Source organism: Mesoplodon densirostris, chromosome 3 (assembly GCF_025265405.1).
Source record: "Mesoplodon densirostris isolate mMesDen1 chromosome 3, mMesDen1 primary haplotype, whole genome shotgun sequence".
Classification (NCBI taxonomy): domain Eukaryota; kingdom Metazoa; phylum Chordata; class Mammalia; order Artiodactyla; family Ziphiidae; genus Mesoplodon; species Mesoplodon densirostris.
In genome coordinates this window covers 41,484,660-41,507,776 of record NC_082663.1, presented here as the reverse complement: position 1 = coordinate 41,507,776, position 23,117 = coordinate 41,484,660, and the positions used below count along the sequence as shown (strand labels likewise).

Genomic DNA, 23,117 nt, shown 5'->3' with positions numbered 1-23,117 from the left:
GCATTTACAAATATTGACCATCATGCTGAATGTGGATATCCATCAGGAATCAATGGAAAAAGCTTAATTTATATTATTTTGAAAGTAAATGTTTCAGTGATCATAAAAATCTTTTTATGTATTCCTTAAATACTTGGAATGGTGATTTAATATATAAACATATTTGTACAGGTTATTTTTCATCTTCAAAACACTTTGTAATTTTGCTTAAATACTCAACAAAAATGAGTAATTATTTAAAAATATTTTTCAACATTTTATAAAATAAATCTTTAATGTATTGTTTTTGGATCTTGCTTGATCTGTCATTTTCTAAGTGATTAATCCCTGATGGATTACATAGAGTTATGTGACTATGTCTTTAAATGTATTTATAAATTTCTTGTCACATATTTGAGGCAAACCTGAGGATAGATCATTGAATAATTATTTCTTCTCTTCTAAAATATTTCATTTCTCCATTTTCTTCTTTAGTGGTCTTTTGAAGAATCCAATCTGTTGAGAAAATACCAAACATAATACAATTAGTTATTTGAATTTAGGTAATAAATACTAATCTCAGATAAAATTTAGTTTAGTAAAATGTTAGCAATTGTGGGCATACAAATAATATAATCAAGAGGTATTTTTTTCATTTATCTATTAAGTAATACTGACTCTCAAGAAATGTCATTTATCAAATTGCTATTTCATTTTTACTTTTTTTGTAAATTAAATATATAATGTCTCCTAGTAAAAACTAGTATATGTAGCAAACTAACTTAAAGGGTTTTGGAAAAATATTTTGGGAGACATACAAACTGCAGTTAGCTGGCACTGTCTCTACTTTGCCATCACCTTTCTTTTTCAGGGATGTGGCAGAGAAATTTCCATCAAATAACTGATGGTCATAAATTGAGGTAATTATTGCTGATGGTGAATCTCATAGGTGCACTATGGCTAAGGGGTTGGGGAGGATTTCTGAGTTGTCTGGATTAACTTTAAATGTGTTAGCACATCTGTCTATACAGGCTTGACATAAAGAGTCTCTTGAAAACACCCTGTATCATTTGGATATGAAAATAAAGTCACTGAACATATGAAAAATTTCATGTAGGGGTGAATGTGGGTCCCTTTTCATTATGCTTTGTGATATGCGGCATCATAAAATTACAAGTGCTTTATTATTTCCAATTAAAGAGTTTAATAAAAATAAGGATAGGAGATAGAAGGTATCTTTGCAATATTCTAATCTAAAATGGATATTTTTAAAAAAGAAGTTTAAAAAAGGGTGCTAGAGAAGTGTTTTTGTTGTTGTTGTTGTTGTTGTTATTGTTTTGGCGGTACCCAGGCCTCTCACTGTTGCCGCCTCTCCCGTTGCGGAGCACAGGCTCCGGACGCACAGGCTTAGCGGCCATGGCTCATGGGCCCAGCCGCTCCGCGGCATGTGGGATCCTCCCAGACCAGGGCACAAACCCGTGTCCCCTGCATCGGCAGGCGGACTCTCAACCACTGCGCCACCAGGGAAGCCCCTGAGAAGTGTTTTTTTTAAATCTGTTTTTTTTTTTTTTTTAAATTTGAGAGTGGATTATAATAGTTCAAGCAAAGACAATGAGTTAATTCTTTGAAAGTGTGGTACTTTCATGTCATTTTAATCATGAAGTTCGGGTAAATTATGCAAGGGAATTATATATTAAAAAAATAATTATTGAACAATTGAGGGCTTCGAGGGCATAAATGGTCAAACATATGCAGTTTTAAATTAGAGAAAGTTTACTCAGGGCTTTATGTCTTTCTCCACGCCAGAATCTAGTTGGTGGTAGACGTCACAGAAAAGGTGACAACAGAACAAATGAACATGAAGAAACAATAAATGTGTCTTCCTTAGAATGCCAGTTCTCCTGAATGTATCAGGCCTTTTCCTTCGAGCCAACTATAAAAGTTCTGGATTCACAAACCATTAAGCCCTTTAACTTGTACCTGCATGTTCTGAAAATAAATCAGACAAGCCTTTTACAAAAGCAAGTGGTGAATCATGACTTTTCTCTTTCCTGCCTCGCCCAGTTCCTGATCTTTTCTTCTTCTTTCTCAAGTCTTTTTGCTTCTTTTCAACTTTCCTTTGCTTTCACATGTTAAATGCTTTATTTTAAAGCTTAACTTCTGTTATCTAAACTTTTCCACCCAACTGATTCTATTAACATTGGGTTTTCAGTGGAAGTTGGGTGGTTAGAGTAGAGATTAGGAAAATACAGTTTATAGCTTCAAACTGAACAGGGCCAATACTAGCCAACATTTGCAACAAGTTAAGTTTGTTTTGAGCACCCAGACTTTCTTGCTAGCTTTCTCTTTCCTTCTTTTTCTTTTTGTATTTACTTAATGATCTTATTTGTGTACCCCTAGTTCAAAACCCTGTGGCAAAGTCTGATTAAACAGTCCTTGGCAGAAATACACGCTCAATGACTTTAATATAGAATAAATGTTGAATGAAACATTTATATTAACATATAAAAGACTAATAGATGGCCGTGCTATTCCCCATCCACACTCCCTAAGGATATGCATATTGGATGAGGATCAAAGCTTTGGGATTAGTAAATAAATCATCAAGGGTGGATCAGACATCAGTATGAGATCAAGTTAAGAGAGGAACGATCTGATCTCGGGATCCTCTGTGGACCGAGTCTCATTCTATCCTATTGGTTATATTGACTTGACTGGGCATCTCCCTTAGTGTGTGGTACCATATTTCAGGACATGTTTCCCAACCTATTTAAACCTGTGTCCTCTACAAGCCTTCTCCCTTCAACATCAAGTATATTAAGCACCTACTAAGATTTTGTCAAGCTTTAATCTCTGCTATGCATGCTACGAAGGTAAAGCTATAAAGACTGTGCCTTTTGAAATGGCATTCCAGCTCTAGGAGGAACCTTTAGCCTGTTCCCTGCACAAAGTCTCAGACTAAGAATTTTGATGAACTTCCAGACTGGTGGGATTTGGAAGAAGAAGGAAGAAAGGATAGTCCTGAGGTTTCTGCTCCATATCTAGTTAGTCTAAAAAGATGCCTGGGGGGCTTCCCTGGTGGCGCAGTGGTTGAGAGTCCGCCTGCCGATGCAGGGGACACGGGTTCATGCCCTTGTCCGCGAAGATCCCACATGCCGCAGAGCGGCTGGGCCCGTGAGCCATGGCCGCTGAGCCTGCGTATCCGGAGCCTGTGCTCCGCAACGGGAGAGGCCACAACAGTGAGAGGCCCGTGTACCGCCAAAAAAAAAAAAAAAAAAAAAAAAAAAAAAAAAAAAATGCCTGGGGATGAGAGTAGCTCTTCTGAGCCTACCGCAGACCAAATTCTTCAGGGAGGTTCGAGCAGGAGGAGAGCCAATTAATCTTTTCAGTATAATGGAGCTGCTGAAAGTCTGAATCCAACCGGGGGTTCTCACTCCAGTACCAAATATTTTTAGACCTTTCAGAGAGTTTATGACCCTCTTAAACAAAACCCAATTCCTGGAGCTCCAGAGTGAAGAGCCTTGCCTCATAGACTGCAGCAGTGGGACGTATTGGATAAGGGGTGGGCTTTGCAGATAGAGCATTGCTTGAACCCAGTCCCTTATTAGCTGCTAACCCTTGGGAGAGTTATTCTCTGTTTGCTTCAGTGTCCCCAAGGGTAAAATGTAGTTAAAATACTTAGTTGAAAAGGTTGTAAGGAAAACAGAGTGAATAGAAGCAAGAGAGAACATAGAGTGGGAGGGGTGGTGGGGGGTGGTGGGGGTGGTGGTGCTAATAGTGTTGACACAAAAGTGAAATGCCCAGATTCAGATCTTTACTTTGAAACTGACAAACCATGTGGCCTTGGGAAACATATTTAACTTTTCTATGCCTCAGCTTCCTCGCTTACAAAATTAGGTCCATAATAGTGTCTTCCTTATAGGGTTGATGTTAGTATCTAAGTGGAAAAGCTTAAAACAGTTCCTGGTATATAGTAAACACTCAGTAAGTGCTAGTTCCCCTCCCTTCTATTGTGGAATCACCGTTCTCATTGCTGGAGCTCCCATTGATGTGGCTGCTGAACTAACTATACCTACTGGTCAGGACAGGCCAAAGGCTGTTAAGTGGTCTTTCTTTGGGCTTAAAAAGAAGATCTAAGAAGCAATCAGAATGTGTCAGCAAAACATCTCCTGGATGGAAGAATGTGTTTGTTTTTATACTTATGCTTTTTCAGACTGATGACCAAAAAACAGGTGGCTGAAACTTATTTGTTAGTTTTAAAAAGAGGTATACAACTAGAGAGTCTATCCATATAGTCAGCTCTGGCTTTCTTCTTCTCTTGGCAGCGGTGTCCTAAAACTATACGAGCAAGTGCTGTGCTTAGAAGACCATACTGAAAGAAACCAACAGTAAAATCTTCTATTACAGGTGCATATGAACAAAGAAACCACATTCTACATTTCAAGCACAACCCTGACACCACTAAGCCGGGCCTTGGGTACCACAGTGTGGCAAAGCCAGGTATTACAGACAGAGCACGGATACCCTGTAAAGTAGGGGGAAGAGCTGGAGGTTTGAGATGGTGGAGAATTCTGTCCTGGAGACTTTGCTGGAGAAAAGCAATGGATTCTATTGACTGAACTAAATGCTCCTGATATACATGGCTTTGTTCATCTCCTCTGAGAGTAAACCCCCAAAGAGGAAGTTAAGTCATTATAACTAATGTTAGTCAGAATGGATAGGAACAGTTGGTAATTTGGTGGGAGAGAAATTTGTTATTTAAACTATTTGATTAAAAGATAATTCCGTTGCTCAGGCATCAGAAAAACGAATATGTAACCACAATCTGTAGCTTTAACATAGTTTAGCTTTTAAACAAAACGATAAGTAAAATATAGGGTGATATATGGTAGAATAAATGCCAATTTGATATTTAACTAGAAAAATATTAAATTCAACTTTTTATGAGATTTTCTGCTCTATTAAATTTATACTAAAAGTTATCATTTCAGTTCTGCTTAATTTGAAAAAGATACAGCTAAGTGTTTGAAAAATTTTGCATATCTCAATTTAAGCAAAACATCTATGTAAGTATAGAGATTGACCCAACAGAAAATAGATGGTTACTCAGTTTTACAGGAGGATTTGAAACAGGAGTCTATGCAACTATAAGATTTCCGTTTCATCGACTAATTGAATAAATCTCTCATTTCTCACTCAGGCATACAACTATTGCATAAAATGTGTTATTTTTATATAGTAAAGAAGCATTTACTTTTTAAGATACATAGAGATATGTGATTAGGATAGGGCTTATCTTAACCATAATTCTGTTGCTATATATTCTTAAATTGACATAGGAATTCATTATTTTTTTTCTATAAAAGAGAGTTTTCATTCTTCTGTTTATAAAAGTAATGCATACTTAATTTAAAATTTCCAGTGTTATAGACAAATGAAGATCCCCTATAATCCTAACCTCTAGAGAGATCTTCCATAATTTTTGGATCCGTCTATTTTTTTCTTGTACAAAAATGGGATCAAGTTGTGCACAATGTATGAGATATACATTTTTCTTTTTAATTTTGCCTTGGTTATCATTTCAATTGCTGTGTGATACTATACTTCACAGCATGGATAAATCACAATTTGTTTCACCAATATGCTGTTGACAATTGAAGTAGAAAAGTCAAAGGAACTTTGGTTCTTACCTTCCACAGTGCTAATATGAGCAGCATTAATAGCAATAATCCAGCAAAAGCACTCAACAGGATAACCCATAACGGCACTCTGCCTGGTAGCCCATCTTTGGATATTTGAATAGCAAGCTGAAAATTATTAAACAAGATTGTTAATACTGATAAACACCTATTAGAACTCCCAGTACACTGAGTTCTTTCAGGCTATAATTTTCTACCAGACAGTGTACTTAATCTCATTACTACATACAGAGAAAACAACGAGTTCATATTTTAAAATGCCCTTCATCTAGTCTGAATCTCTAACCATGTCATATTCATTATTACCAAAACAATTTTATAATTTTATCCTTCAGAAATTTATACATGAAGAGTAAACTATCTGTGAATCAGAATTCTCAATGGTAGAGGTGAATTTAACTCAGGGAGAACCAACAGTATTATATGTTTTACAGATTTATTAGTAGCCTTCTGTGCATCATCACAATAGCATAAGTTGGTGCTGGAACATTGTCACAGGTTATTGACATATAAACCTGAGTAGGTCTTCTAATTCTAACTGTAACTTTAATTCTAATTCTAATATGCTTTATTTTTTGTTTTCAAATTGAGGTATAATTTTCATATAGTAAGATGCACAAATCTCAAATGTACAGATAAATGAATTCATGCATACATCGCCCCAGTGTGTTTTTTAATTTTACCACACTGTCTATTCCAGTTGACATGCTCTTAGCATCTTTAAATTAGGTCTTAACTGAAGTAAATCTTGAAGGAGACAGCTTTTAGAGTTCCAGCTACTCAAGCTCTCTCAGTGTGGCAACCAAACCTCAATGAAACTTGTCTTCCCTACATTCCATCCCTTAGGTTTCTGAGAAAAAAAACTAATTCAGGGTAGCTATCAATGACCAATAATGGCTCAAGGTTCTGCATCTCCGTTTAATGGGGAACATCCTTAACCTAGAGGGGAAGAGTAGGGGTTAAAAAAAAAGAAACTAACAGGGGAGATATTTGTATACAGTGGATATTGATCCAAACCCCTCAAATGGCTCCGGGTAGGTCACTGCTCATGCATCCGGAAGGCAGAGCTGGCAGTAGTATAGATGTACAGAGAATCAGACCTTTGAAGATAGACTTTAAACACATCTAAAACATTTCCTTGAACTTAGAGGTGCAGAAAGGGAAGCCTGGATGCGATCAGTGACTTCCCCAAGATCATAGAACTACAAAATGATCATTTTTAGTGATTTTAACAATTTAAGTATAATTTGTCTTTAGGATGAAATGTAAAATAAAGAACTCCATGCAGAATTTTAAACTAACATTTAGGGGAAATAAAGCTAACTGTAATATTTTAACAACGCATATTTAGGAATCAAATATACTCTTTTCCAGTATAATATATACTCATATTTTTTGATGCTTACTGGCGAAATTTTAGCTTCTCTAAGTGCTCTTTATAAAGTAAGTAAACATTATATCCAGATATTCTATGTATATATTCTTTAAAGGTAAATATTTATCAGAGGTCACTGGAATTATTTAAAATAGGTACTAATTTGAAATAAAAAAATTAAAACATCAGTGTTGGGCCTCCCTGGTGGCGCAGTGGTTGAGAGTCCGCCTGCCGATGCAGGGGATACGGGTTCGTGCCCCGGTCTGGGAGGATCCCATATGCCGCGGAGCGGCTGGGCCCGTGAGCCATGGCCGCTGGGCCTGCGCGTCCGGAGCCTGTGCTCCGCAACGGGAGAGGCCGCAACAGTGAGAGGCCCACATACCGCAAAAAGGAAAAAAACAAACAAACAAAAAAAAAACATCAGTGTTAGGCAGCTTCCAAATAGAATTTTATGACTCATGATATCCACATGAAATATTTAAACTCTCACAATAAAAGGGGAATTATGCAGAAGTGCTCACATCTATAACAGGTATTCTGGCCTTACTTTATAACAGGATGAGAAAAAAAAAAAAACGCACACCATTTTATTTTTACCCAGGACTCCAGCGTGAATTTGTATTGGGGAATAGTACTTCATTTTTGTTTCAAATTTCCCAATGACTAAATGAAGAAAACTTTAAAAATTTTACATGTATTCCTATACAGTATAAAGACACTTTCTGTAAAGAAATTGTTTTTTCTAGTCTGTTCTTCAGATGTCAACTACATTTTATAATATTGGTTTTTAAGGAGGAGAATTACTAATGCATCATTTGTTATCAAGGTGAGAGTAAAAACATCAATTTACTGTGATAATTATAAGTAATCAAGTTAAACACGGCATGTTAATTGTAAATATCATGGTTTTTCCCAGTTTCTTACAAAGAAGAATGAGACTGAAATCACACTTGAAGCTAATCAAGTGTAATTTGAAGCAGAAAGTGTCTGTCACTGATTTAGAGCAGTGCTAGTCACTGCTTTAGGGACTATAAGCAAATATAAAACATATGTTACAAACAGAGTGAAATGTATAATGTTTTCAAAACTTGGAGTCGCACTTACCTCTCTTTTTTGATTGCCAGCACTTAAAACTAGTGATGTATTTTCACTCTGAAGTTCTGCGCCTACAGTAAGATTTAAGCTGGAAAAGTGTGCCTGAAAAGCAAACAGGATTTACTACTTTCAATATATTGAGCTAATCACATTGAGAGCTAGTCATGTTTTAGTGCAATTTTTCAAACTAAAATTTTTCTGACAGACTGAAACACTGGTTTAACATCCAGATGGAACTGATAGTGTGAAATGATGACTGTGTATCCACCATTCCTCTCTGCACTCAAATTCTCACTTAGATCCTTGTTATAGAATGGGGAATTTTTCTGAATAACACAGTTTCTGTTCAGATTTATCCTTGGCAAAACAAACTCCAAACCCTGCCCTCCTTTCATGTAGCTGGATATGGAATAGCTACTCTCTGGTAATGAGGTTTACATTGGAGCTTGTTTAGGATTAAGCATGAAATTACCAATATTCAACAGTTTGTGACTTATGAAAATAGCAACTTAATATGATTAAATCTAAAAATAGAAATTTCATATAATTAACAAAATACTTCTAATAGAGAAACAAATAATATAAAATACAATGGGGCTTCCCTGGTGGCGCAGTGGTTGGGGGTCCGCCTGCCGGTGCAGGGGACACGGGTTTGTGCCCCGGTCTGGGAAGATCCCACGTGCGGTGGAGCAGCTGGGCCCGTGGTCTGTGGCCACTGGGCCTGTGCGTCCGGAGCCTGTGCTCCGCGGTGGGAGAGGCCACAGTGGTGAGAGGCTCGCGTACCGCAAAAAAAAAAAAAAAAAAAAAAAAAAAAAAAAAAAGGATTAAGTTCTAAAGATCTAGTTGTCAGATGGATTTGACTTTATTAGGGGTTAAAAATGTCCTCCAAAATAGATAGATAGATAGGTAGATAGATAGATAGATAGTCTGATCTAACACAATGAGTCTATATGTTAGCTCTACTCTTTGGTAATGCTGTCAAGGAGTGTCTCTATAATTCTTTGTCTCTTAACTGAGTTCTAAGGTATTAAGATAAGTGCAAACTTTGCTATTGTATAGGTGTTTATCTCTTGAAGTGTAAAGGAAAGAAAAAGAGAGACTAAAAAGAAGGATATACATGAGAGGGGACCTTGGAGATAACTTAGTTACTAACAGACAAGGAAAATGACACCCAAATAGCTGGTTGAGTAGAGTTGGGCTTGGACCACATTTTTCCAGACTTCTAGTCTTGTGTTCTTTCTAGAGAAGCACTCTGCTTTGCTTTTATTAAGTGTTGAACAAATATTTGTTTATATTATTCAATTATTGCAGAGAACTATACAATCACTTACTTTTATAAAAGTTGGTTTCCATAAGATAAGTGAAACATTCACTTGGCTCATGTCAGAAGGAATCAGATTACATGTGATGGTGGCAAATTTACATGCACTGCAGTCCTGTTTAAATGCCCAGAGGTATAAATTAGTATTCTTGCCTTTTGATAAAAGATAATATATTAAAATATTCTACAACATAGTTATTTTTAGGTTGGTATTGAATTTATTCACTTGGAAAGCATGAGGTAAAATTAGTACTTGTCTTGGTAATTTGAATTTACCAGAATGGCGCCTCGTTTGATATCTTCAGATTTGGATATTATCATTTTCTTCCCAGAGTTGATACCAAAAGGATCCTGGAGGCTACTGGGTCTGCAGTTGACATTCTAAGAAATAAAAATATGTCTTTTATCAGACAACGTCTGATGTCAGAGGGAAAAATGACTTGGTGCAATAATGTGAAGAACCTGTGAATGATAGCCATTGCCATACCTGAAAGATCCATCTTCGTAAGTGTGCAATATGGAAGAAGCTATTCTGTACCAGCCATATACATATACTACCCCCCCCCCTGATAATAATTATTGTTACCATGCCATTTTCAATTGTAGTAGATAGCAGTGAGGTTGTTATGGAAAAGGAAGGATGCTAGTAGAACTTACTATTACATAAGTAATACATTCATTAATTTATTTTCATCAAACATTAGTTTGTACAGTCCCATAAAATAGAGAGAGAAAAAAATTTAACTCTACTGAGGAAAAAAAAAAGGTTAGCAACTGTTAGTCAATACGTTGGCTCATATAATGGTTTATAAAATAAACAAACCAAAAAATCCAGAGAGGGACTTTTGTCTGTATTTATGTATTCATCCAATAATATTTTTGGAGTCCCTATACACCAGGGTAAGACACAGTGTGTGTGGGAGGGAGATGTAAGAAAGCGGCCCTATAGATGTTAAAATGCCATGTTTGTAAGTTAGCTGATTCTTGGATGGTTTTTCTAGACTTAATCTAGTAAACCTTTTCCTTCCCTAGGACTCTCTACATCCTTGATAAAAGGTGATAAGGATGAAGGTTCATAAGTAGTAGGACAAGTCTAATTTTATTCTTTCTAGGTTCCCACAAACCTGCTTTTTTGGATTAGAGGTAAATGCTAGCGGTTTATGTTTTCCTTGCCTTTAGGAAAACATTTAAATATTACAAGTCAACCACCACTGTTGCTATTTCTTGATTTCTGAGAATACCTTAACTTAAAATCTCTGCAAAGAAGAGACTGTCAAATGCTGAAATAATGCATGCATTAATTCAATACTTATTGTGATTTTCTATGTTTTAGATACCTAAACCATAAAAATAAACTACCATATTGACTCATTCAATGCTATAGGTACAAAGGGGGCATGATATTGCTAACTCTTGGGATGAGTAAGTAGTATTGTACCGTTTTGGGTGCAGCTGTGTGTGCTTAGGAGCAGTGAAGAAGTCTTTTTATAGGGTGGTTTGATCACTTCAAGCAAATTAAAGGTGCAACAAACTCTTCAGGCATAAGTCAACAATTAGTTATCTAAAATCTGCCCCAGTGGATTGAATAGTGAGCCAAAAGATATGCCCAAGTCCTAATACCTGAAACCTGTGAATATTACCTTATTGGAAAATAGGGCCCTTTGCCGATGTAACTAAATTAAGAATTTCCGGATGAGATCATTCTAAATTTAGGGCAGGCTCTATATCCACTGAAGGGTGTGCTTTAAGAGACAGAAAAGGAGAAGACACTGAAACACAGGGAAGATGGCCCTGTGAAGACAGAGATTGGAGTCATGCTGCCACAAGCCACCAGATGTTAGGAGAGAGGCATGGAACAAAGGGTCCCTCAGAGCCTCCAGAGGGAACCAACATTGTTGACACCTTAGTTTTAGACTCTGGCCTTCAGAACTGTGAGAGACTAAATTTCTGTTGTTTTCAGCCACCCTGTTTTGGGTAATTTGTTACCACAGCAGTGGTAAGGAACTAATGCCTCTACTAAATAACTAGTGGAAGTCACTATTATTATTACTAGTAGTAGTAGTAGTATAATTTTCTAAATGCCTCTCCATGTTACTTTGCTAAAATCTATTTATCCCAGAGAATAAAAGGCTTTAGATACAAATTGAAGAAGATAACATAATGACATAACTCCGAGGCACCCATGACTTACCTCAGAAGATGACCACCCACTTGAGTACAGTACAGGAAAACCATCTGATGTCATGTTGGGGAATGAAATTGACAGCTTAAGTTCTGGCATTGGAAAATGCCCACTTTTTCTAATCTACAGGGGAAAAAAAGAAATGTAATCCTTTCTTCCTCTTTCAACAGCAGTTTTTCTGTCTTACATAGGATTTTGGTTCTTAACTGATGAATTAAGGTATGAAATATTTTGAACGCCCCAATAAATGCAGAGGGTTTATGGCACTGTACAGAGAGAATTGGCATAATTAAACAAGCAAAAAATAAAGATGTTTCATGGTCAGTGGTCATATGCATCAGCTAAAATCATATATTGGTCCTTCATCTTCCCAAAATGAGTTCATTTTTTTGTGTCAATTTACCATGCTCATTGTACTTTTCAACACACCAGTCTTTTTGGAGGTGGAAAGGAGGGAGAACACTTACCTGATTCACTCAGAACAGGTGAGCATATTTTTGTTTGCCTCACCCCAGCTTGCTGTAATTCTCTGAGCCCACAAAGTCATTTCTCACCCCAGCTAGATGGTATCTTCCAGTACGGTACAGGCAAACCAGACAGCCATCTCCTTCCCTTCACAATCCTGTCCCCAGCTAGGGTTGTTGTGTCCCTGGCTGTTGGTAATCCAGTCCGATGAGAGTCAGACTGACTCTCATTTCAATCCCCATCTCTTTTATCCATTAACCTAAAATTATCACTTCACATCACATCCTGCCACCAATGGTAATGAAGTGCATAGGGGAGGAAGTCTGGACAGGATGAAGTTCAGCAGGAAGCTGGACTCACTGTCCAGAAGTCCTCGCCTGCTTAGGAGAGGTGCATTGAACTGGGCCAACCAGGTGCAATCCCCACCCTCTCTACTCCAGGCCCTCAGCCGTCTCCTTGGCCTTTCTGCGCTGAATTCTTAGGCGAGCAGGGTGCTCCTTAATCTACAGAGACAGATGCCAGGAAGTCCAACTGACCTCCCTACCTGAGCCTTCTAGACTGAGAGCTACTCAGATCTGGAGCTGTTTTCTGTGGTTGCTGAAGATTAAATGCAACCCTTAACCCTGGAATTCTGGAGATTCCTGACCACCTGTGCCTGGTCTCTTAACCATGCTCCCTGACTCTTATCTTCTTATTGTAATATGCCCTGGGCTTGCCTCGCATGGCCTCCCAGTCTAATTCCAATTGTTTTTTGATATTTAGTCAGAAATTGGGTATTCTGTAATGCACACTTATTCTTTCTGATTAAAAACAATGTTCCTTATAGATACATTGGAAAATATTGAAAAACAGTAAGTTTCCTAAAATTCTATATTGGTAACATTTTAGTGCACAAATTCCTTTTATATTTGCATATTATGTATCTTATAAAATTTGTATCATATAAAATATGAAATTTGGTGTCCCATTTGTAAAATTTATTATGTCATGGCATCTTCCCATAAATTTAGAGATTCTTTGAGTATATGATGTTTATTAGCTGCTTAATGACAACCACAACATCAATATTTATTGTTGACTGTTCCAGACACTGTGCTAATTTTCTCACTTGCATTATTCCCTTTAATCCTGTTAACAACCCTATGAGGTAGATTCTCTTATTATCCCTGTTTTATCTATGAGGAAATAAGGTTAGAATGAGAATAAAGACTTCCAAGGTCACTGAGCTGGTAAAGAGCAGAATTAGGTTTTTCTTTTTCAACTCCAAAAGGTGCCCTCTCAACCATTATAATAGCTGTCTCGCCATGCCCAGGTTTTAATTTTTAAACTAATATAAATAACATTGTTAAGAGTATCTCCGGATATAAATCTGTTTGTACCACCAATAATTTCCTATGGGAAATTTCTAGCAGTAGAGTTACTGGGTCTCACCTAAAAAATGTTCTTTTTTTTTTTTTTTTTTTTTTTTTTAAATTTCATTACTCCAATTTTAGATTTTACCCTGGCAAAATAATCAGAGATAAAAAAGATTTATGCTCAGGGATATTCTTAACAGTATTATTTATATCAAAATTATTTATAATAGTTTGAGAGTACCTGTTTCAAGTCTGGACCCTAAAAAGTGACAATTCATGAGGATCTACAACATTCAAAGTCTTTCCCTCCCTTCCTTCTTTCCTTCCTGCCTTCCTTTTTTTCTTTCCTTCCTTTCTTCCTTGTTGTTTGCTGAATTCTCTAATCCAGGAAAAGCAAATGGGACTTGAAAAACTGGGTAGCCTACATTTCAAAAATTTACCCCAGTAGTAGAGTGATTGGCATTCATACTAACTTCCTGGGTATACGTTGTCATAGGCATTTCAGCAAAGGGCACAAATAAAAACAATGAAATGCTCTTGAGGGTATTCATTTATTTCCACTTTGTAAGAGAATTCCCTTTTTTCATCGTTGCCAGTTCCCAAAGAGATTGAGACCATCTTCACTTCTAATAATGTTGCATTATTTCATACTTTTGAATACAGTTTTAAATCCTCCATCATTTGAATTGGACGCTCTTTTACTTGCGTAATATTAACTTGAGTCTGTGTCTGTAAGTAGGCAGTACCTAAAATGACAGCCTGGCTCAGCTCCATAATTACTTATTATAATGGTTAGGAAAAGTCTGTTATGAAGAGTTCAAAAATAGAAATATCATTTCTATTTAGAAATGATAGAAATATCATTAATAGAAATATCAAAAATAGAAAATATCATTTAAGGAGGCGATAGTAGGAACACCAGTAAGTTATGGTATAATATATATGAAAGGTAGCAAGGAGCAGAATAAGATACAAATTTATTTGTTGAGTAGGGAAATTATTACCAAGACAATGTGAAATAATCAATTTCTGAAATAGTCATGTTATTTTTTAAAAAGTGCTTTTCTCAGTTATACTAAAAATGCAAATAAAGTCTACATGTTTATAGGTAGCGTCTACTTGGTCCCCTATTTTTTCTAGGAATTTATTATAATTAATTATGTCATAAGGAAATTAGGGACTTGAGCCTTTAAAGTAGCTTAAAAGTATAATTATCATCAATTTAAATAAAATTATTTTAAATTAGTGAAATATAAAGAAAAATATGCTGGAACATAGAGATTAACTGTTGAACAAACATGTCTGTATGTGTCTGTTAATACTTTTATTTAACTTATAAACTTACAAATAACTCTTTTACAACACTAATTTAGAGGTAATTTCTTACCAAGTAGAAGATATTAATTTCATTTCCAATGTCCTCAGTAGAATTAATAGCTTCAGGGACTGTCTCGTTGGCCGCAATTGAAATATGGTATTCACTTGCAGAGCTTAAAAGAATTAATTGGAAGAAGAAAAGTAAAACACAACAAAGTTTAACTTTTACTTCACCTCACTCTTTTTCTTTCCTTATACCAGGTAATCCCACAAAAAGTACTTATAGAGATTTCAAATCAAAGGCAAATTCTTTTACCCTGAAATCTAAAGTTAAATCTTTGAGGAGAGTGAGAAAGATTATAATTTAATTCCATACTTACTGATGCTAAAATATGTCCAGTTTTTAAAGTAAAAGTTTCATTGTTACCAAGTGAAAAGTTTGCATTAATTCGCTAATATCATATACATTTAGTGAATAATCAGGCTAAAACTTGGTATTTTTAATAGTGCTCAATTTAAATAGATTTTTAAAATGTGTTACCTTTTCACAACTTAAAGTTCTATATTTACTGCTAAATTTAAAAGTTCAGTCTTTCTCATACAACTTCTCCATGTTCTTTGGATGAACTTGGTAGAATGAAATGTAATATAAACATATTTAAAAGCAGTACTTCAGTTTAGAGAAGACAAATAAGAAATATTTATTTGTTTAAATAAATGAAAAATTCTTGGGAAAAGTCAGTGTACCAAGAGAAGTGGAAGCAGAAAAATAGAAAACAGCCAATAGAATTAAAGGCTAAGAAATAGAAGCAAAATCTACATGTATATCATACAGTCCTTTCATTTTTGTCATCTGTTATCAGTAAAAGGAAAGTGCCATAGAAAATAAATTAATAATATGACAAGACTCTTAGACTAAACTTGCCACAGATTCTTGTACTTTTTGTACATTGTGCACATTTATCTAGCAAAAGTCTTGAGTCCTGCTTATAGAAATTTGCCAACATGAGTGGTGTTTGGATAGATCAGAAGTTCTTAGGAAAAAGGGTGGTTTATGAATAATGGGAGAAATAAATAGCTCTTGTCAATGAGCAATAGTTTAATCTTGAATGTCCAGAATGGGCATGCTAATCAGATCCCATACAATGAGAACAAGAGCCAAGAAATATGTTGGTGACCTCTAAGAACATCGCCTTTTGTGAAGGATTTCTGAGTCTTCACCTTGCATTTAGCAGTTAAGATGGGATTGCTAATGCAATCCGGTATCATTAGCACCTTACATTTTAGATTATTTGGGATGCTGATTCTCAATTTTTAGAGTGCACCAGAATCACCTGGAGTGTTTAACACAGATTTCTGCCCGCCCCCCCCAGAATTTCTGATTCAGTAGGTCTGGGGTGGGGCAGAGAATCTGCCTAATAAGCTCCCAGGTGATTCTGATGAACTTGGCCAGGGACCACAAGCTGAGATTCACCGGGCTATAGGAAGCATCAACATGAAAGTGCGGTGTTCTCCTACCTGTAAAACTGTAGTCCAACTTCATATTTTACAGGGATAGAAACGTTTACTTCATTATCAAAAAGGGCTTCAGGTGGCTCTTCACTGTCACTAGAAAACATACAGCACAGTCGGACAAATCATTAAACCATTGACTACAGACCTTTCTAAGCATTTGAATGAGAAGCTTATTTTGGCAACTAAATAAAGCACACACATGACATGTGTGGGATCCTTGATTTTTAAAAAAATTTCAGTGTGGAGAGGGAGATCAGAGATGTGTATTGTTAAAAGTTGTCGAGGTGATTCTGAAGTGCAGCGAGGGTTGAAAACCACACTGATTTAGTATGAGGTTTCTCAAACTTCTATGAGAATAATGATAAGTATCCTTGGGTCAATGGTTAAATACACAGATTTTGGGGCTTCTCTCCTAGAAAAATGCAGATTTAGTAGGTCCGAGTTAGGACTCATGAATTTGTGTTTTTTAATACAAATCACACAGCTTATTCTTATTTATCACAGATGAGGCCCTTGTGAAGAGACATGCCTAGGATCACACAGCTGAGAGTAAATCTGAAATTTTTTGTCCTTTAATAGTCTTTCTATACCTTGTACTTGATGATTATATTATTTGTTGAGTACTTATTCCCCTGATTTTAGTTATCGTTTCAATTATATATTATGTAAATGCATGCATATATTTTATACATACATATACACACACGTATCTCATACTCTTCTGTCTTAAAAAAGAGTACATCGAAATAATATAATAGTAACCAACACCGGCTCTGGGGCCAGAGTGCATGAAATTGCTCTTGGACATAGACCCACTTTGGGAAAGTTATTTAACCTCTCTGTACCTTGGTTTCTTCATCTATAAAATGGGGGTTTTACCATTAAATTCTTAATAAATGGTGAGTACCAAGTGTAAAATACTTAACATTGTGCCTAGGACATAGGAAATACTCAATAAATATTAGATTTCATTATTATTATGACACACACCTCTCTACCAAGTGACTAAGCACCTAGTATTTTGTCTCACAGAATGGGCATAGAGTACCCATTAATGGCTCTGCTTATTCCCAAGTGTATCAGCGGCTTGGTATGTGTGATGGGGCAGTGAAGGCAGCTCCCTGCCCTGGGTTATAGATGTATGTGTGATTGGGCTTTTGCTGTGAACGGTCCCGTTCCACACTGCAGCTAAGTTAATATTCCAAAGAAACAGCTCTGTATTTATGACTGCACCCCTCAAAAACTTCTCTGGCTCCTCATGGCCTGTTCAACTAAGAAAAGATACCCCATTTTGAAATTCAATACTTACTGTAACATGGTAAGATGTACACTCACTGTAACATGGTAAGATGTACACTCCATGTTTATCTTCCATTATTCCTTTATGTATTCCCTATATTTGCACTAAAATGGATCAGCCAATATTCCCCCAAATAGATCTAGTGGTCTGCCTTTTAGTTTTTGCTCAAGCTGTAAATTTTGCCTGAAATGTTCCATTTAACTACCGACCAACCTCTCTGAATTGCTACCCACCCTTTAAGGTCCTTCTCAATTATAACCTCCTTGATAAAGCTTTCTTGGATTCTCATTGCCAAGCAGATGTAATTTCACCCTCCATTAAGTCTCTGACACATGGCTTATATTTCTCTAATGAATGTTCCTTGTTTTATCTGGTATTATAATAATTTAAATACTAGTCTCAGTCCCCTACTGTAATATTCACCCCATGAAGAGGTTCATGCCCTTATTTAATTTTATATTCCCTAAGTGACAAATTCAATATTTTGTCCATAATAGATCTCAAATAAATATTTGTTGAATTGAACTGAATTGAGCATACAGAATTAACACATCTATTAATTCATTTTCTCACTTATTCACTACTCACTAATTTATTCATTCTCACTCTACATTTATTTAGTGATTATTAAATTTTTTTTTTTTTACTGGGGAATAAAATAACAAATGATAAAAGTTTACCTCAAGTTGTTTATGGTCCAGTGGATAGTTATACTTAGAAGAAAGGTAAGCGCTATTTCAATATCCTTATTAGACTTTTGTTATTTTTAGTTTGTGTATTCTACGCCATTTCAGAAGCTTTGACTGATTTGAATAAAATTTATTAAACTACAAAAGGGTATCATAAAACTTTAAGTCCCTCTAATGATTCAGTTGACCTTGATGGGCAGTCAGTAAAAGTTTTTAAATTAGAAAAGCCTGTAAAATTTTAAACGGATTTAAATGCAATTTGGCAGATATAAATGATGTGTGATTACAACATGTTTTATAGCTCGTAGAACCAATGATTTAATCCAGTTAGATGTATTATGTCTATTAAATGAAAATTTCTTCATTTTGCTGATTATTCATAAGGATGTTTTTGTGAAGCAAAGGGGTTCACTGCCTTCTACTTCTACTGATCCCATAAAAGCTGTAAGAAGTTCTAGTCAGTCTATAAAACAAAATATTTTAAATACACGAAAGAAATTATATGCATGCATACACATACACTCATGCACACATAGGAACCAACCTTGTTGTACTTAAATGAATGATCACATTTTCCATGAGATAAGATGAGTTAAACTGAAATAATATTTTGAATGTTACCTATAAAATAAAAATATCTTTAGTAACAGATAAAGAAGTAGAATGTTTGCTTTGATTAAAACATTAAATTATATAAATGATATTTTATCATATTACCACGTCTACCAGATCACAATCATAAACAATGTTATTATGAAATGGTCATAATTAAAGCCTCTTTAAAATGGAAACTTCAAGTACCAGCAACCATCTATATCTATCCATTATAAAACAGGGGAACACATTGAATTCCATTGATTTGATAGTATAAAAAAGTTGTGGACCTTTAAGGAATAACAAAAACAATACAAAACAAAATAAAAGTCTTGGCTATTTAAAGTAAACTATAAGAATCATAACTTTAAAAAGCAGTGAGTTTTGTTTATAAATTGCAGAATTAAAACAATATCCAAGAAAAGCTGGAAAATGTTTTTGTTTTACTGACACTCAAATACAGGAAGTAACTTACTTTTGAGAAACTATGCCTGAGCACATGAATTATGTAATTCATGGTTCTTTATAAATACCAACAGGCAGAACAAAAACTAGATTACTCGTTAAAGAAATATGTCATCAGCAGAATTCTAGTCCAAGAGGCCTCATAATAATGCTTACACACCCAATAATGTGCTGAGGTATTTTGGAATTTGGGCCAGCAAAATTGATAGTTCAAAATGTACAATTAATAAATGCTGCCTAAAATTTTATCTTTGTGACTAGACAAGATTTGATACTTAAAGCTCTTTTATTCAATTTAGGCACCATTTATAGAAGGAGTGACTAGAATTCAGGGATCTTGAGATTTGCCTGGTCGTACACTCTAATGTGTAGAATTTTCTTCTCCCACTTACTTTTTTGAGTTAGTTTTTAAAAAAATAGTTCTTCTAAGAATCTGAAGCTCTATAGTTTTCTTCTTGCTTTGAAATAGTAATCACAATTCCAGTAGAAGCTTTATTGGGTGGGTCAAATTGCCAGAGTCTCTCAGTGAGCTCCTTTTTCCCTGATTGTTCTTAGCCCTCTGACTGGCCTGGACATTTGTCCTAGCATTCCTGATTGAGTCTTCAGATGGAGGGAAGAGACTAGCCGAGAAGCGGGGCTGAAGAAGCTGCCTATGCATATTGATCTGATTCTGAAATGCTTACACATCAAATCGAAAAGTATATTCTAAGTGTAAAGCCCATGTAAAAATTACTTGCATGTTATCTTTCCATCTCTCTACTGATGACAATAAAACACTTTGAGTAAAGCTTTTGCCCTAAGCACCAAAGAATTGCTAAAGAAAGGAAGAGATGGTTAAGAAATTATTAAGATTTCAATTAATGTCTCCAATGATTGGGATATAACAGAGGGTATATCATTATTCTTTAGGAAATAGAGATAATTCCAAGGTTAATTGAAGTGGTCAAAGGAAGGAGTAGACATGAGTTGACATTCCTTATTTCCATGTCAAATTAGAGGAATTAGGAGTGTTTCTTTTTTCAGAAGTGATGTGTATCTTATAGATTTGTAGGGAAGGAATGCAAATTCACAGTATATTTCATTTGAGATAGTCAAGAAACAGAGTTTATGATGGGGTTCAAAAGTAAATTGGTACATCTAGTTAGTTTTATAAGCTAAAATGGACATAGAAAATATTTATTGAATTTAATGATAATTATTATGATTCGTGGTTGGTATCCTAAATCACTAGTAACCATGCCACATGTGTTAAAGGGAAAGGCCTTTCTGAATTCTCATTTGCAAAAAGAAGAGCTAAAAGATTTCATTATCGATAATTTGTCATTAAGGATTTCACTATAGATAGACATCTGCCATTTCCAGATGTCCAAACCAGTGTTTGTCAACTTTTTAGGATGTGTGTTAAAGATGTCAGGGATCTATTTTGAAGTCTTATAAAAATATTATAATCTAAGAAAGTTGAAATAAATATTGGGATAGTATTTCTCTTTTTTTGTTTAAGTCTATGTCAAGTAAATAAAATACCTTCTTATTTTAATCATTTTGATTAATTAAAGATTTCCCTCCTTAACTCAATAGTGAATAAGGAGCAAATATTCATACTGAAAAGCAACCTTCACTGAAAATACATGCAAATACCATGTTTATCATTAAATGAGATAATTATTCTCTGCTGTTCATGGAAACAAATATTTCTTTATTTTTTATTTTATTTTATGATTTATTTATTTAATTAATTTATCTTTGGCTGTGTTGGGTCTTCGTTGCTGTGCATGGGTTTTCTCTAGTTGCGGTGAGCGGGGGTTACTCTTCATTGCAGTGTGCAGGCTTCTCATTATGGTGGCTTCTCTTGTTGCGGAGCATGGGCTCTAGGTGCATGGGCTTCAGTAGTTGCGGCACGCAGGTTCAGTAGCTGTGGCTCACAGGCTCTACAGCATAGGCTCAGTAGTTGTGGCACACAAGCTTAGTTGCTCCTCAGCATGTGGGATCTTCCCAGACCAGGGATGGAACCTGTGTCCCCTGCACTGGCAGGTGGATTCTCAACCACTGTGCCACCAGGGAAGCCCACAAGTATTTCTTTAAAAAGAGATGAAAGAACTCTTCTCTCTTCTATTCAATTAGTATGGTTCTAGGCAGGGCAATTAGGTAAGAAAAAGGAATAGAAGGCATTGGATTGGAAAGGATACCTCTATTTGCAGATGACATGATGTTATATATAGAATATCCTAAGGAATCCTCTAAAAAACCTATTAGAACTAATAAATAATTCCAGCAAGATTGCAGAGTAAAAGATCAGTATGAAAAAAAAAACTGTATCTCTATGCATTAGCAATAAACAATCTGAAAATGAATTTAAAGATTTCCAATAAAACAGCATCAAAAGGAATAAAATGTTTAGAAATATATTTAACAAAGGAGATGCAAACTTGTATTCTGAAAACTACAAAACAGTTTTGAAGGTAATTAAAGGAGATCTAAATAAATGGAAAGACATCCCATGCTCATGGGTCAGAAAAGTTAATATTTTTAAGATGGTAACACTCCCCAAATAGATCTACAGATTCAATGTAATACCCACCAAACTCCCAGCTGGCTTTTTATTTTTTTTGCAGAAACTGACAAGCTGATTCTAAAATACAAATGGAAATGCAAGGGACGTGGAATAGCCAAACAATTTTGAAAAAAGAAGCATAGTCAGAAGACTTACAATTCCTGATTTCAAAACTTACAACAAAGCTACGGTAATCAAAACAACATGGTACTGTCATGAAGACAGACATATAGATCAATGAAATACAACAAAGATACAAGAAATAAACCCATGTGTTTATGGTCCACTGATTTTCAACAAGAGTGCCAAGACAATTCAATGGGGGAATGAATAGTCTTTTCAATAAATGGTGTGGGAATATCCACAAAGAATGAAGTTGGACTCTTTACTTACACCACACACAAAAGTCCATCAAAATGGATCATAGATCTAAATATAAGGGCTAAAACTGTAAAGCTCTTGGAAAAAACAGGAGTAACTGTGCCTTTGTTAGGCAAAGTCTTCCTAGATATGCTACCAAAAGCATGAATGACAAAAGAATAAATAAATAAATTGGACTTCATCAAAGTAAACACTTTTGCGCTCCAAAGAACACCATCAAGAAAATGAAAAGATAACTTACAGAATGGAAGAAAATATTTGCAAATCATTTCTGATAAGAGACTTTCATGTAGAATATACAAAGATCTCTTACAACCGAATAATCAAAAAGACCTCCCAATTAAAAAATAGGTAAACAATCTGAATAGACATTACTCAAAAAAAAAATTCACATGGCCAATAAGCACATGAAAAGATGTAACTTCATTAGCCATTAGGGAAATGCAAATCAAAACATCAATGAGATACTACTTCACACCCACCAGGATGGCTATACTAAAAAGACAGGTAGCAACAATGCAGAGAAATTGGAATCCTCATACATTGTCAGCAGGAATGTAAAATGGTACAGTCACTTTGGAAAACAGTTTTGCAGTTCCCCAAAATGTTACATTAGTTACCATATAACTCAGCAATTCCACCCCTAGGTTTATATCCGAGAGAATTGAAAACATGTGTCCATACCAAACCTATACACAAATATCCATAGAAATATTATTTATAGCAGCAAAAAAGTGGAAACAACCCAAATGCCCATCAACTGATAAATGAATAAATAAAATTTGATATATTCATACAATGGAATATTGTTTGGAAATTTAAAAAAAATGAATT

General features: G+C 35.4%; 1 protein-coding gene across 1 annotated transcript in view; it reads right to left on the bottom strand.

Moving 5' to 3' along the window:
- Nucleotides 1–260: 260 nt before the first annotated feature.
- The window catches only part of ITGA1 (integrin subunit alpha 1), a 168,866-nt gene continuing 146,009 nt past the window's right edge, over nucleotides 261–23,117 (bottom strand). The window contains exons 21-29 of the mRNA XM_060092870.1: nucleotides 18,837–18,913; nucleotides 16,307–16,396; nucleotides 14,859–14,961; nucleotides 11,661–11,774; nucleotides 9,746–9,850; nucleotides 9,480–9,584; nucleotides 8,158–8,250; nucleotides 5,670–5,786; nucleotides 261–495 (exon numbers count right to left, since the gene is read on the bottom strand). Coding sequence (XP_059948853.1) covers nucleotides 451–495; nucleotides 5,670–5,786; nucleotides 8,158–8,250; nucleotides 9,480–9,584; nucleotides 9,746–9,850; nucleotides 11,661–11,774; nucleotides 14,859–14,961; nucleotides 16,307–16,396; nucleotides 18,837–18,913 — 849 coding nt within the window. The 3' untranslated portion in view covers nucleotides 261–450. The remainder of the gene's footprint in view (nucleotides 496–5,669; nucleotides 5,787–8,157; nucleotides 8,251–9,479; nucleotides 9,585–9,745; nucleotides 9,851–11,660; nucleotides 11,775–14,858; nucleotides 14,962–16,306; nucleotides 16,397–18,836; nucleotides 18,914–23,117) is intronic.